Source organism: Nelumbo lutea, chromosome 4 (assembly GCF_056320005.1).
Source record: "Nelumbo lutea isolate HS-2025 chromosome 4, American lotus-T2T, whole genome shotgun sequence".
Taxonomy (NCBI): domain Eukaryota; kingdom Viridiplantae; phylum Streptophyta; class Magnoliopsida; order Proteales; family Nelumbonaceae; genus Nelumbo; species Nelumbo lutea.
In genome coordinates this window covers 58730815-58746846 of record NC_142687.1, presented here as the reverse complement: position 1 = coordinate 58746846, position 16032 = coordinate 58730815, and the positions used below count along the sequence as shown (strand labels likewise).

Here is a 16032-nt window from a genome sequence, read left to right as displayed (position 1 = left end):
TACCCAGTTTTCTGCACAAATAAAAGCCTTATGCTCAAAATTCAGGGAGAAGGGTATATAGTTTGGGTATTTAAAAAAATTTTTGTGGACACATGGAATTTATCATAGTTGACCTCATATGATGATGATGATGGGATTTATCATGATTTTCTTGACTAAGCACACACCTACAAAATGGAGTAGCTGAAGAAAACAGTGTAATATTAGCAGGGTCGTTGGAATTCTTTTACAATTACAAAAGGAACAACGGAAGTGGGTGGGTCCCATAACTCATCCACAGGCTGTGGGCCCCACTCATTGGTATAACCCATTGAGAGCCCAAGTCGGGGTTTTAGCAGACATAGTGCATACTTATACACCCTGAATAGGGAAACCCTAATTCTACTCAAGTTCTTTTTTTGTATTTTCTGATCAAAACATACATATAAGTCATGAGTATATAACAGAAGTTGTAACTCGTTTGTGAAGAGACACAGACACTTATTGAAATGATTTCATGTACACCTCCCCACTGCAGATGGGTATGAAATTATTTATGTCATTATCACTTTTGAATCAAAGATTGCGATGTGTATGAAACAGCCTGTGAGTGCTAAAGGTTGGAATCCAGATCCTGGAATCAATGATCCAAAGTATGTCTGTCGAATCATGGAATGTGGGATTTCTTGGAAAAAGGTCCCCTCCATGGGAAGCCAAACCTTCTATTTATAGGGGTGAATTCCCCCATGCAGGTTGTGTACCTATTAAGAATATTGCAAATCTGTCTTCAATTAGTTGGGGAGGCAGATCCTAGGTTAAGTTGACAGAGAGGCACATGTAGAGTAAAGGACCATACACTAGCTTGTGCACGCTTTCCCTGACACTGTTCTTCCGGAATCACCACATACCCAGTGCTACGGTTCACTTTCTTAGGGAAGAAGTCAGACATATACGAGACCCTCTCTCCTCCCTTGTTCATTGTTGTGGCTGACTCTCTTAGCAAGATGCTTAGCCAGGCTGAAACTGTAGGTATGTTTCAAGACTTTTTGACCAGTCCAAATGACCCTCATATTCCACATCTTCAATTTAGTAATAACATGCAATATGTGAAGTTTGTGCTTGGATGAAGTACCAGGCTTATGCATCAAACCTGAACTAAAAAGAGCTATTTTCTGGTGCGATCCGAGGGCTATGTTGTGTGATTGCACTAATTTTCGTGTACCTATGTTCATATTTTATTATGTTGATGCCCCATATCCCCAATAAGATATTTTGATCATTTGCACTCCAAAAAACAAAATTATTGGAAAGCAGAAAATTTTCCAAGAACAATTTATATAAAAAATAATGATCATTCACAATTATATTTTAGTGAGCATACTCATTTTCAGGTTAAAAATGGCATGCATCATAAAAAATGAGAAGAGAAAATACCTTCAACATGCTAGCCAAATCACCATATGTTTGCTCAAATTGGGTAAACCTTTTCCAAACCTACAAACAATAAGTTCACAACACAAGGAACTTCATAAACAACATAAATTAAAAATAGAAAAAAGAAATTAACTAAACAATGGCCACATAGGAAAGAATAAAATAACATTTGATATCATAAAATTTAATTTCACGAGTGCTGCACAATCCAAATTGGAAAAATTTTGCAAGGAACAATTCAGAAATTGTGTTCTAGTCTAGAAACTCAGAATTACAGATAATATTTAGGGAAAAAAAGATGTGGAATTCAGCTATCTCCACCCACAATGATCACCCTTCCAGATTACTTTTTCATGCACTACCCAGATGGTTTAGGCAGTAGGTCCCAGTAAATCTCAACTCTATGCAAACACGCCCTAGCCAACAAATCAGCAATCAGATTTTTCTGATCATCGAGTTGTAACTCAATGCTGTATGCATACTCCTCGCCTTCCCTACTACAAGAAGGATCTGAAGTTCGATACAAAATCAGGACCCAGGATGTACATCCAAGAACCATAGCTTTTTGTTCAGTTATAGTGATATTTCATCAAAAGATTACAGATGTGACAGTATTTATATTGTACAGAAGTAATTTGGTCTTTTCCCACTCAATTTAGTTATCTTAGTAAATGATTTATAGTGGGGTCATATTATAAACTCAAGCTATTCTATACCTACAATTTCTCAATCCTCATATAAGCCTTTCACACCCAAAGACCCAAAGAATCAGACATGACATTGCAAAAATTACAACTATTAGAGAAATTAGAAGGACCTGTAGAAGCTTCTCTATCCAAGATCCATTGTTGAGACAATTGTCCATACAGGTGATGTCACCTACACCATCTTTGTAGGTGTTAAAATTTAGGGATGCAATTGTCTTGTTTGATAGGTGTAGGTTTTCAAGACTGCTATTCAGTCTTGACCACTAAGAGATTTCAGGTTCAATGAGAAGAAAAGTGAAGAAGAAGTAGAAGAAAGAGTGGTGAAAGAGCAGTAGAACACAGTTTTTGAGGAGAATAACAGAATGTCAAAATTCTGCCGCCGCCACTTTAAGTTAATATATATAGGTTATGCTAGTTACATGAAAGGACATATCTGCCCTTGGTGTTTACATCATAACTGCTAACAAACAATATAAAACTGAAACTAGAAATAACAGAATAGCAAAATAACCACAGCTGTGACTAGATACATTCTACCCTACGGACAGAGTCGGACCACAGCTATGAGGCCCACATCAATGTTTTCTACACTCCCCCTCAAGTTGGGAGTATATGTTCATCATTCCCAACTTGGATAGATCCGCCTCTAGCTTCTTCTTGATACGGCTTTAGTGAGGATGTCTGCTAGTTGCATACTGGATGCGATGTAAGGGAGGCATACTTCTTGAGATGAGACCCTCTCTCGCACAAAATGGCAGTCAACTTCAATGTGTTTGGTTCTGTCATGTTGTACTGAATTATGTGCTATATTAAGGGTGGCTTGATTATCACAGTATAGCATCAGGGGCTTCTCATACTCAATACCCAACTCCTCAAGTAGAGATCTTAGCCATAGGATTTCAGCCACTCCATTGGCCATGGACCTGTATTCTGCTTCAGCACTTGACCAGGAGACAACACTTTGTTTCTTACTTCTCCAGGAGACAAGGTTTCCTCCCACAAGGGCACAATATCCTGAGGTAGACCTTATATCATCAACACTCCCAGCCCAATCTGCATCAGTATAGACCTCCACCTTCATGTGATTGTTGTTCTTGAAAAGTATACCCCTACTTGGGAATATCTTCAAGTAGGCTATGTTTCTTTCTGCCGCAAGAAGATGTGTGGTTCTAGGAGAATGCATGTACTGGCTGACAACACTAACAGCATAAGTAATATCTGCCCGAGTGAGGCAGAGATATAGGAGCTTTCCTACCAGTTGCTGGAACATAACTTTGTCTTCAAGAAGCTCCCCACTCTCGGCACTAATCCTGTGATTCTGTTCAATTGGTGTATCTGCAGGCTTGACACCTAACTTTCCAGTTTCTGCCAACAGGTCTAAGACATATTTCCTCTGAGATATAAAGATCCCCTGTTTGGATCTAGCAACCTCAATACCCAAAAAATACCAGAGTACACCAAGGTCCTTCACCTCAAATTCTTAGTGAAAAAGCTGTTTAAGAGACTCAATCTCATGGCTATCATTCCCTGTGACCACAATATCATCAACATAAACGGCCAGTAGTGTCAAAGAGGACTCCACCCTCTTGATGAATAGGGTATGATCTGACTAGGCCGGTACATATCCAAACTTCACAAGTGCTAGTCTGAATCTATCGAACCAAGCCCTAGGTGACTGTTTCAAACCATACAAAGCCTTGTTGAGCCGGCAGACCTTCTTACCTATTTTTGCATCATAGAATCCAGGAGGTAATTGCATGTAAACTTCTTCCTGTAGATCTCCATTCAGAAAGGCATTTTTCACGTCCATTTGGTATAAAGGCCAAGTGTGACTTGCTGCAAGGGACAATAGAACTCGAATAGTAGTCATCTTGGCTACCGGTGCAAATGTCTCCAAGTAATCTATGCCATAAGTCTGTGTAAACTCTCTTCCAACTAACCGAGCATTATACCCCTCAATAGATGCAACTGCATTATGCTTCACCATAAATACCCATCTGCATCCAACTGGTTTCTTTCCTTTTGGCAAATCAACTACCTCCCAAGTGTTGTTTTTCAACAAGGCATCCATCTCAACTTGCATTGCATCTTTCCATTCAGGGACGGATAAGGCTTCTTGCACTGTTCTTGGAATAGGGACATTGGAAATGGAGCTAAGGTAGGACTTGTAGGTAGGAGATAGGCGATCATAGGATAAAAAATGGGAAATACAGTGGACTGTGGATGTGATACAATGTCGTTTCCCTTTACGAACTGCAATTGGAAGGTCAAGATCATCTGTAAGGGAAGTCTCTGTGGGCTCTGGGACTGAAGTATCTGGACCTGGAGCTGCAGAAGAGATTGGAGTTGGTCTGGACCTGGAGCTGGTCTGGACTACTGATGATCAGGATCAACCTGCCTGCACCGCCTGTGATAAACCCTCAACTCCTGATCCCTCTAACCACCCTCACCATTGCAGCTTTCCCTCAACTCCTGATCCCTCTGACCACCCTCACCAATGCAGCTCTCATCACCCAATGGAATAGGTAAAGGAACTGCCCCACTCTCACTACTCTCCCCCTGAAGATAAGAACTCAAACCCCCACTCTCACTACTCTCCCCCTGAGGGGAAACCCGAGGATAATAGGGTGTCCCCTCAAAGAAAGTGACATCCATGGAGACAAACTTCCTCCTGGAGACAGGATCATAACAGCAATAACCCTTTTGAGTTTGTGCATAACCAAGGAAGATGCATTTGGAGGCTTTGGGTTCGAACTTGGAGGGATGGGGTCCGAGAAGCTGAACAAAGCAAGTGCAACTGAATGTCTTAAGGTCTCCAAAGATGTTCTAGCTGCATTAGGGCAGCCCGAACTGCTGCTAAGGTCTCCAAAGATGTTCCTTTTGTGTCAGATGAGGATGTTGAATCAATGTTCATGGCTACATGAGCAGTGCCCTTCTTGTTTCTTAACTTCGCAGGAACCAAGTGGGGATGCAGTTTCCAACATGTCTCTTTTGTATGTTTGGATTTCTTACAATGTTCACATACTACATCCTTCTTGTCTTCCTCCTGTCCTTCTCTGAATCACCCCCTGATTTTAGTGTAGCCGCTACAAAGGCTGATGTGGGTTGCATTATAACCTTCCTTCTGGTCTCTTCACTGTGTACAAATGAGTAAGCCTGAGAGAGAGTCTAACTGTCTCTAGTCAAAATCTACTGCCTCACAATATCATATTCTGAGTTCAGTCCCGCAAGGAACTCAAACACTCTGTTTGTCTCGATGTGCTTTCTATGGGTCAGAGCATCTTTGGGACTCCCCCACTCAAGAGTCTCTAAGTGATCAATCTTGTGCCATAGGGACTTCAAGGTAGAGAAGTAGACCGACACCGGTTTCTCTCCTTGTTTAAGGGAGTTCACTTCACATTTCAATTCATATGCTCTGGCAACATTAAGGGGTTGGGAGTAAGTTTCTTTCACGACATCCCATATCTCCTTAGCTATCTTTGCCCACAAATAATTCCGGCTAATATGAGGTTGCATAGAATTACACAACCATGTCATAACCAAGTAGTTTTCTTGCATCCACTTGGTATATGTCGGGTCTCCCTTGGAAGGTTCTTTCATATCTCCCAGGAGGTACCCTAATTTACCTCTTCCACCAATAGCCATCATGGCTGATTGGGCCCATTCCAAATAGTTTGATCCATCAAACTTTATGGTCGTAATCTGACCACCCATCTCAGAAATACCACCATAACTGATGTTCCCAAGACTGCCTTCTGCCTTAATTTTAGACTCCATTTCTGTCAAAGTCTCAAAACAGCACTTGAATCACCAATCACAATCAAAACAGTATAGGCATGATCTGTATTCTCAGTGTATGTGCACAAAACCGAAATAATTCTGATCTGAAACCAACTAGCCAACACAGCAGTAGCTGTCCATAGATCTCTAACTCCCTTAGAACTCTGAGAACAGCCTTAAAAAAAAAACTGATATGCTAGGGAAAGTTAGGGTTTTAATCAGTCCTGAAAGGATGCAATAGAACACAGTTTTTGAGGAGAAGAACAGAATGTCAAAATTCTGCCGCCGCCACTTTAAGTTAATATATATAGGTTATGCTAGTTACATGAAAGGACATATCTGCCCTTGGTGTTTACATCATAACTGCTAACAAGTAACAAATAATATAAAACTGAAACTAGAAATAACAGAATAGCAAAATAACCACAGCTGTGACTAGATACATTCTACCCTACAGACAGAGTGGGACCACAGCTGTGGGGCCCACAACAATGTTCTCTACAATAGGCAATCTGCCATTAGCTCAAAAACAAAAATGAACCCAAATAGGTGATATCATAATGCCCAAGTTTAAAGCTCAATTAGAGACTATCTATTTAATTTTTCTAAATTAGACTTCATGGTTCTATTTATACATATAGTTGAACAATTGAACTAACATGAAAAAAATTAATATTTACAGCTGAATGGGGGGATAATGTATGGATTTGATGCTCCTACTTGGAGAGGTATAGTTGTACGTGTGTTGACATCAATAGCTACATCATCAAGATGTGATGAAATTGGAGCATGTTCTCTCTTATCCACACAAAGCCACTTAGCCACTTGGGTCATGAAAAGCTCAAAAAAATTAGTTTTTGTCCACTACAACTTGAGGCTCAAGGCAAAACATCTTAAAGGTGATAGAGAAAAGAGAATTATGCTGATCCTTTCAACCTTTACATGTCAAAAGGATGAAGGGAACCTTCTCTATCAATGGATAAAATCTCCTGAGCCTTTGTTAGATGGACCAAGGGGATGGCCAAATGCTCAAATAGCCAATGAGATGCGCATTAATGTCAATGAATTTATAACTTCTCAAAATCAAAGGCAATGACAAATTGAGAAAGATAAAGATGAAGATTGGTCTGATGAATTTGCAACTCCAAGAAACAGAAGTAGAAGTGATGGGGGTAGTGATGGTGATGGGGGTAATATCCAAGAACATGAAAGGAGTCAAGAGTCAAAGACATTTGAGCCCAAACATTGGAGGACCAATGTTAGATCATGGTGAGGCTTCTCATGCTGCCACTTCTACAAATGAACCAAGAATGCAATATCAACAACAAAGAAAGAAAACAAAAGCCGATTATGTGCAAACATTGTCAGAAAACTTAAGCCCAATGAGGATAGGCAACTGTACTTGATCTTATGAGTGGGCCACTGTTGAGTCCACATCATCATATGGCTATGAATATCCCACTTCAAGCAAAGATAACCAAACTCAACCACAAGCATCAAGGATTGAAATCCAAACTCTATGGATAAGTTCCTAACATGACCTCTTATGGTAATGGATATGGATATGGACATCAATATCCACATGGAGAATACCCGCAGATAGGAATTTCTCAAAGAATTGATCAAGAAAACAGCCAACGCATTGTAGAGGAGTAGAAGAGGTGGTATAGTAGTATGATGAGTTGGCAACAATTTTGCAAAGTTGCAAACAAGAAGAGCCACAATATTATCACCCACCTAATGGTGATGATGACTACCTTGAGCCACCTAGAAGTTCTTTTTGTGTCATTCTAATGTTAGTTTTAATTTGTATAATACATCATGTAGTTTCACTGTTAACTCATGAAGCTTGTAGGAGGATTTCTTTGGTTATCAGTTTGTTATCAATGCTAGTTTCTTGGCTATGTGTGATGATTTGGACATGATGTTAAACCATAGTTTTTATTTATATAATAAATTATGCAGTTTAAGTGTTAATTGTTTACTTTCAAAGTCTGTAGGACAACTTCGTTGTTTACTACTTTGATAATGATCTTAGTTTCTTGGCTTTATGTGATTGTTGGGAATAAGATAATAGTCTAGAAATGCGTACTAATGCTTCTTTTAATATCACTGCATATTTCCACATATTTCATATATTGCTACAATGTCCCTAATTTTTACAATATTTCCCCCTGACATTCCTGACATATGTCCTATATTTTGGCAACATTTCTATTGACATCAACATTTTAAAACTTGCAACCAAGTTGTACTTTTCAGTTGTATTCGTATCTTTTTCATTGTTTCTATTGTATTCTTTTACCCATTCCTTTTGTTCATTGCCCACATTAGGGTTGTTCATGCAAGTTTTCTTGCATGCAAACAACGTATAGAAGGCTCTTTAGGATAGTAATCGATTAATACAAGACAATAAAAAACCCTTACTGTTAAGTCCTTAAATTTGCTGGACTGGGAGCATGTTATTAAGATACTTCCAGTCACAACTAAAATTATATATAATAATAAAGAAAAGAAAAAGGCTGTCTTATAAGCTCAATCAGTCCTATTGGTGGGCTGAAACATTTTAAAAAAGAAAGGGGCCTGAAGTTTAATGATTTCAGGATTCACTCCAAAAAAAAAAAACAGGTTGAAATAAAAAAGGCAATCCTATTTAAGGATTCAAGGATTCAGCAGTAATCAAAAAAATAAAAAATAAAAATAAAAGAAATGAAAGAGAGGTTATCTGTTTTTTTTTTTAATTAAACAAAAATTTAACAGCATACCTAAGATCTGGAAAAGACAGATTTGTTGAAGGTGCAGCAGCTCCTTGAGAAATAATATCTCCCTTAAATTTGCTGGACTGGGAGCAGGTTATTAAGATACTTCCAGTCACAACTTAAAATATATATATATATATATAATAATAAAGAAAAGAAAAGGACTGTCTTATAAGCCCAACCAGTACTATTGATGGGCTGAAACATTTTAATAAAGAAAGGGGCCTGCAGTCCAACAGGCCACAAGTTATTTGGGCTTATTTATAATGCAATAAGCATTTAATGGGCCCACAGTAGAGCCCATTTAGTGGAACAGCAGGCCCTAGAAGAATAAATCCATTTTAATTAATTTCTTATGAGCTGTCCCACTTATTTATGAGGGGATGCCACTTGTCCTATTCTAACATGAGGACTATTTTCCCTCCTTTAACGACTAGAATTGGGGGGACACATGTCACCCTAAGAAGAAGGATTTGTTTTCCCTCCTCTAACCACTTGAAGTGGGGGGGACACATGTCACCCTAGGAAGAAGGATTTGGTTTCTCTCCTCTAACCACTTGAAGTGGGGGACACATGCCACCCTAGGAAGAAGGATTTGTTTTCCCTCCTCTAACCACATTTTAAGTGGGAGGACACATGTCACCCTAGGAAGGAGTTATTTTTCCTCCCCTAACCACTTGAAGTGGGGGGACACTTGTCACCTTAGAAAGGAAAAGTTTTCTTTTCCCTCCTTAACCCATTTTAAGTGGGGTGACACTTGGCACTCTAAGAAAATGGGAGTGGGGAGTTACTTAACCACCTCCCTCCTCTGTATAAACCCCTCTCCTACAAGGAGAAGAGCCTAATGCCTTTTTGTTGGCTAATGCATTTTTTGTTGGCTATTACTAATTGATTTGTAGGATTTCTAGCATTAAGAAACAAGTGGGAAGAGAAAAGAGAAGAAGATTGGTGTGAAGAGCAAAAAAGAAAAAGGAAGAAGTGTTAGACAGTGTATGCCCTTAGCTCCAATCAGCATGATGTACATTATGACATTTATTATAAATGAATAAAGTACATATTTGATTCATGTTATTGTGGTGTATTTCTGTGTAATACCCTTAAACTGGACACATATGAGACTCGTGTTAGTTTAGAATCTTCACAGTCGTTGGATAGATCTGGGGAGATTTATCCTACCAGGGCTAACACTGATGTACTACCAAGTTGGTTGGGGTGGCTTGTCTCAGTTGCCAGGGTGAGACCTGAGGTACATGCAGTGTGGGTTTTCTTGAAACCATGAACCGGACCAAAATTCCAGTATTGCCCTGGACCTTGGAGATAGATGAGCAAAACTGGAATGTTACACCAGACCCCTAGGCTCGATTATGATATTGCACTAGGTGTCGGATTGGGTTGTCTTTGATATGCCAATCAAAGAGATCCTTAGAGAGAGTCAAAACCTGGGTATGTTGGAATAGTCCGAGAATTCATCTGAGTGGGTGACCAAAGTGATAGGATCAGCCCCTTTGTCGGACAAAGTGAATGATCAAGGATGCACTCTCTCTAATGGAAACCTAAACTGCCGGCAGTTGATTTCAATCGTTGAAATTTGTTTTTGCAAAATATATTTATATAGAGATATACATATATATATTACGATTTCAAAATGTTTGCAAAAGGTTTTAATTCCCGGGATCCATGTGAGTAGAGAGTGCAGCACTGCACCTTCCACCCGAAGGAGAGGTCCTCTCTTGTCGGGAAGTGTTTGATCATTATGGGATCATTATGGACTGAGAGGTTAAGTGTAAGACCATTGAGGGTTATACCTGATGGGCTAATCTTGCATCTGCCCACAGTCCTTAGGCCTTCATAAGATGGTTCAACCCAAAGACCATTTAGTGTAAATGTTGCACCCATTAAGAGCCCATAGTGATCGACTCAGGGGTTCACTGTATTCAATAGTGAATTTGGCCAGGACTTGTAACAGAGGCTAGGCTGAACCCATGTGGTTGATGTGTAGATCAATGATAGGGTCACACGCCATACAAATAGAGCCAAGCTAGCCAGCATTAAAGAGGAAGTGAGCCTGAAAGCTTAATGGGCCTAAAAGCCCATTTCGAACTAGGTTAATTAGATTAATTAAATAGGAGCGGATCTGGGATTTGGATCAGCAGATAAGATAAGGGATTATCCTTATCCACTTAAAGAGTCCAGATCCAAATAAAGATTTGGATCAAGGAACTCCTAATGAGATTAAGAAGGTTGATCTTTATCTACAGATAAAATAAGGGATTATCCTTATGTTGGACAGTTTTGTATGCCCTTAGCTTCAATTAGAATGATGTACTTTATGAGTTTATTGTAAATGAATAAAAGTGCATATTTGATTCATGTTCCCTTGGTATGTTTCTATGTAATACCCTTAAACTGGACACTTAATGAGACTCGTGTTAGTTTAGAATGTTCACAGCCAGTGGGTCGGTCTGGGGAGACCTATCCTGATAAGGCCAACACTATTGTGCCACCAATTCGGTTTGGGTGGCCTGTCTCAACTGCCAGGGTGAGACCCTAGGCACATACAGTGTGGATTAATTGAATCTTTGAACTAGACTAGATTTGCAGTATTGCCCTGGACCTTGGAGATTGATGGGCAAAACTGGAAAGTTACACCCAATCCCTAGACTCGATTATGATACTGCACTAGGTGTCGGATTGGACTGTCTTTGATGTACCAATCAGTGAGATCCTTAGCGGGGGTCAAAACCTGGGTATGTTGGGACAGTCTGAGAATTCATCTGAGTGGGTGATCATAATGACAGGATCAGCCCCTTTGTCGGACAAAGGTAACGATCGAGGATGCACTCTCACTGATGGAAACCAAGACTGTTGGTAGCCGATTTCAATCATTGAGATTTGTTTTGCAAAGTATATTTTATATGAGATATAAAAGTATATATAGTATGGTTTCTAAAATGTTTGCAAATGGTTTTAATTCCCGGAATCCATATAAGTAGAGAGTGCAACACTGTTCCTTGCAGCCGAGGGAGAGGTCATCTCTTGTCGGGCAGTGTATAATCATTATGGGCTGGGAGGTTAAGTGTAAGACCATTGAGAATAATACCTGATGGGCTAATCTTGCATCTGCCTACAGTCCTTGGGTGTTACAAGGTGGCTTGGCCCAGGGACCACTTAGGGTAAGTGTTGGGCCCATAGAGCCCATTTGATGGGTTTTAGAGGTGCACTATCCATAATAGTGTATTCGGCCAGGCCTTGTAACAAAGGCTGAGCCGAACCCATGTGGCTGATGTGTAGATCAATGCTTGGGTCCCACGCCATACAAGGAAGCCCAACTGGGCAGCAGTTAGGAAGGTTAAGTGAGCACATAAGCTTAATGGGCCTAAAGCCCATTTCGAACTGGACTTTTTTAATAAGTTAAATATGGGCGAATTCTGAGATGGATCAACAGATAGGGTAGGGTCTTAACCCTATCCACTCAGAGAGTCCAGATCTGAATATGATTCAGATCTAGAAACCTCCTAATGAGATTAGGAGAAGGCTGATCTAATCTGCAGATAAGATAAGGGTTTATCCTTATCACCTAAAAAGAGGATTGATCCAAATCATCCAAATATGAGTTGGATCAGCAGCTCCTAATAGTTAGGAGCTGCTCTTTTAGGGTTACAAAAGGAGGGGGCAGCAGCCTTTAGAAGAATGACATAATTAGATCCTCTTCAGAGCTGAAATCAGAGAAGAAAGGTTTCTGCAATCCCTGCGAAGATCTTTCTTGTCGCCTCCTTCCTACAGCCGCCAGACATCCAGTTCGATCTCCAGTTGTGGGAGAAGTCAAGATTCGATCTTAACATCAATTCTTTGAGAAAGAATTGATAGGAAGCTGTGCTCACATGCCATCCTGCACTGCACCATCTTCAGTGGGAGCATTCTTTAGATCCTTCCTCGGGTGTGAACACCTTCGTTGGGAGATACTTTTTCTCCGTATCAGGTATAATCCTCTCCTACTCCTTTTGCTTCAGATCTGGTTCAGTTTTTGGTTCAAGATTGATTCTTGAAAATATGATTTTCTAAATAGGGAATGTGATTCCCAATTGAAGGGAGAGAAAATTTTTTTTGAAATTCGCCCCTTTATTCCGCAAGATTTGGGCGTCCATACAATGGATCTCTCATCTCTTCACCTTATCACTTAAATAGTCCAGATCCAAATAAAGATTTGGATCAAGAAACTCCTAATGAGATTAGGAAGTTGTCTCTTTAAGGATATAAATAAGAGAGATGGGCGAACCTTAAAAACATACTCACTCAATACAAAGAGAAGACAACTTAGACTGATCTTGCCTTCAGTTCTTTTTCTTCCTGCTCTTGCCACCCTACCCTGTTTGATCTCCAATTCTTGGATTTGATCAAGATTCAATCTTGATATTGTTTCTTGCCAAAAGGAACAATTTAGAAGTTGTGCTCACTATCCCATTCGATTCTTGCTGAAGAATCACTAGTTCTTGGTGAAGAGCTACCTGCTGATCCTACCTCATCCCAAGCTGTGTCATCTTCAATGGAGGGAGGATTAGATACACTCTTTGGGCGTGAACACCTACGTTAGGAGGAGCATTCTTGCATGGATTCCGTATCAAGTATATCCCTCCCTAATTTTGGTTTCAGATTTAGTCCGGTTTGGTTACAAGAACGAACCTTGAAAATGCAGTTTTCTAAATTGGGAATAAGATTTTTGGATGGGACTAAAGAAATTTTTGAAATTTCGCCCAACCTTCCTACAAGGTTCGTCCATCCATATGATGGATCTCTCATCCCTTCAAGAAGGTAGGGAGTCTTGTGTTCTTCCTACACCTCTTCAACAAGATACTCCTTGTGCTTCTCACATGAGATGGAAGCCCATATTCTATCAATTCCTCTCACTCCTTTCTTTCTTCCTTTTATTTTTTTCTTTTCTTCCTTGTTTCAAATTGAAATACATGTAAGGAGACGACCATCTACAGCCTTGTTCATGAAACTTGGCTGATTATGGTTACTTACAACCTACTAACCTATGTGTGAGGAGAAAAACCATCTACGGCCTTGTTCATGAAACTTGGTTGATTATGGTTCCTCACTAATGCACACAACCATAATTTAAAGGCCATTTGTACCCTCATTGATGAAACATGCTTTTTATGATACCTATTTACTTGTTATGCATACAATGTTTGTTTCTTTATATACTGGTTTTCTCTCAAATAAAGAGGGAATATATACAAGAATTTTCAAAGGAAAATTCTGTAGAAAATCCATACAAGAATTTTCAAAGGAAAATCCATACTTAGTTTAGTCTCTATTCATTGGTACTTCTGAATCAGAATCAAAAGGTTTTCTCTGCCCCTAGCAGAGATGTAATTAAGGGAATATCTACATGATTTCCTAAATGGGGATTACCCAAATAACAAAAAAAAAAACCCAGTTATTAGTCTAATTGGGTGAGATATGTTATGTGACAAATTATACTAAAAAAATTTTCCACTAACATAATTTTGGCACCCCCGGTGGGACCCATTCTCCTTTTCATATCTAATAAAAGAAGTTGAAATGAAAGTACGCTAAAACTAAAAAAAATGGAGATGGTTCATACAGTATCCCCATATTTGTATTGTGCCTATACAGGAAGAACTCATGGCACCAAAACTAATTGTTCAATACCTTGAACTGACGGCTGCAAAAAAGGAGATAATGGGGGGCTCAAAGAAGCCCTCCTACAAAGCAACATTCACTGTGGATGTGAATCCCCTTGCTGCTACCACCATGGCCTCGGTTCCTAAGACCGAGAAGAATATTAAGAAGGAGAAAAAAGAGAAAGGTCACTAAGAACTCTTCTACAAGAAATAGCCTACGTATATAGGCTATGCTCAACTCTACCAAAAGGGCAGGTTTTAAGCCTCCAAAGGCAAAGGTAACCAAGAAGGTTGCCTCATCAACCTTGAAGATCACAAAATCAAAGGTGGTTTCTCTAGTAAAGGCAACCAAACCAAGGGCTAGAGTGATTGCCCCAACTCAAATCTGATTGGAACCATTCCCGTGAATTTGCCAACTCCTCTAGAAGCACCAGTCATGATGGTGACCATCTCTAAAGAAAACTCTACTTCCAAAACCTCTACCGAGGTTTCAAAGGAAAAGAATGAAAATGCTCCTACTTCATTGCAGCTGAAACCTCGAGTTATTGAACTCGGGCATCAAGTGGAAATGACTCTACCCTTCATAGAAAGAAAGTTGTTTTCAATAAAAGTTCTCCCCTTACAAAAGAGGCATCAAGAGAATCTTCCAATATAATTCGTTGGTCTAAAAGATCTTCGAAGACTAAGAAATCTCAAACCGAAGCCTCTATGTCGCTTGCTGGTTTTGCAGCAAAACAATCACAAAAATCAAAATCAGATATGGAAGCAAAGAAACGGGCATTCGTATCAGGATATATGTATGCAAAGCAAGCAGAGATCTTTTTCAAGCCGGGGGCATACACCATGCCCACCAAAGAACTTAGACACTATAGAGGACCCATCGCAAGAGCAAAGGCTCGATTATTATATAGTTGGGAGGATACCTCAAGTGTAAGTTCAGGCAATCAATTAGAATCAACTGATGAGATGTCCATAGTTCAAAAAATCAACTCGATGTATGAAGATCTTGAATCATTAATTATATGGAAGAAATATCTTCTCAGATTCAGGAAAGTGTAATCATTGCAGATGACCAAGAACCAATTTCTATGTCAGTTCTTGTAACAGACACTTCGAGCCTAGAAGAACAAATCCAAGATATGCAACAAAGACTGGCTGAAAAGGATACTGAAATTGCATCACTAGGGAAACTTCACAGCAGTCTATTCCGGTTCCTACTCCCACTTCTCAATCGGATTTAAAGGCATTGATTGCACAAGGAATTAAGGAGTTTCAGGCATCATTGACTCCACCAGTCCTCGGATACAGGAAACTGTATCGTGCCCACTATGATACACTCCCATTTCCTTCAGGATATCAAAAGCCAAACTTTGAGAAATTTGATGGAATAAATGGGTCTCCCCATGAACATTTGGCCAATTTCTATTCTGCATGTGGTGAATCAGCAATGTCTGATGCCTTATTAATAAGGCAATTTGTGCAGTCTTTAAAAGGAACAGCTTTTACCTGGTACACACAATTAGCACCAAGATCAATTATCACATGGGATGATATGCAATGTGCTTTCTTAGCACAATTTGTGAGTTCCAAGAGGAAATTGTCAATTACAGACTTGGCTGAAACGAAACAAAGGCCAAACGAAAGTGTAAATGAATTCATTACACGGTGGAGAAACATGAATCTTCAGTGTATTGAGCAATTAAAGGAAACTTTAGCAATATA

At 39.6% G+C, this 16032-nt stretch overlaps 1 protein-coding gene across 2 annotated transcripts in view; it reads right to left on the bottom strand.

Annotated features, from left to right (window-relative positions):
• CSTF77 (Tetratricopeptide repeat (TPR)-like superfamily protein) overlaps positions 1-16032 on the bottom strand; it is a 103705-nt gene that overhangs the window by 23499 nt on the left and 64174 nt on the right. For both annotated transcript variants that reach the window (XM_088986067.1, XM_088986068.1), the window contains exon 16: positions 1414-1473. In XM_088986067.1, coding sequence (XP_088842193.1) covers positions 1414-1473 — 60 coding nt within the window. The remainder of the gene's footprint in view (positions 1-1413; positions 1474-16032) is intronic.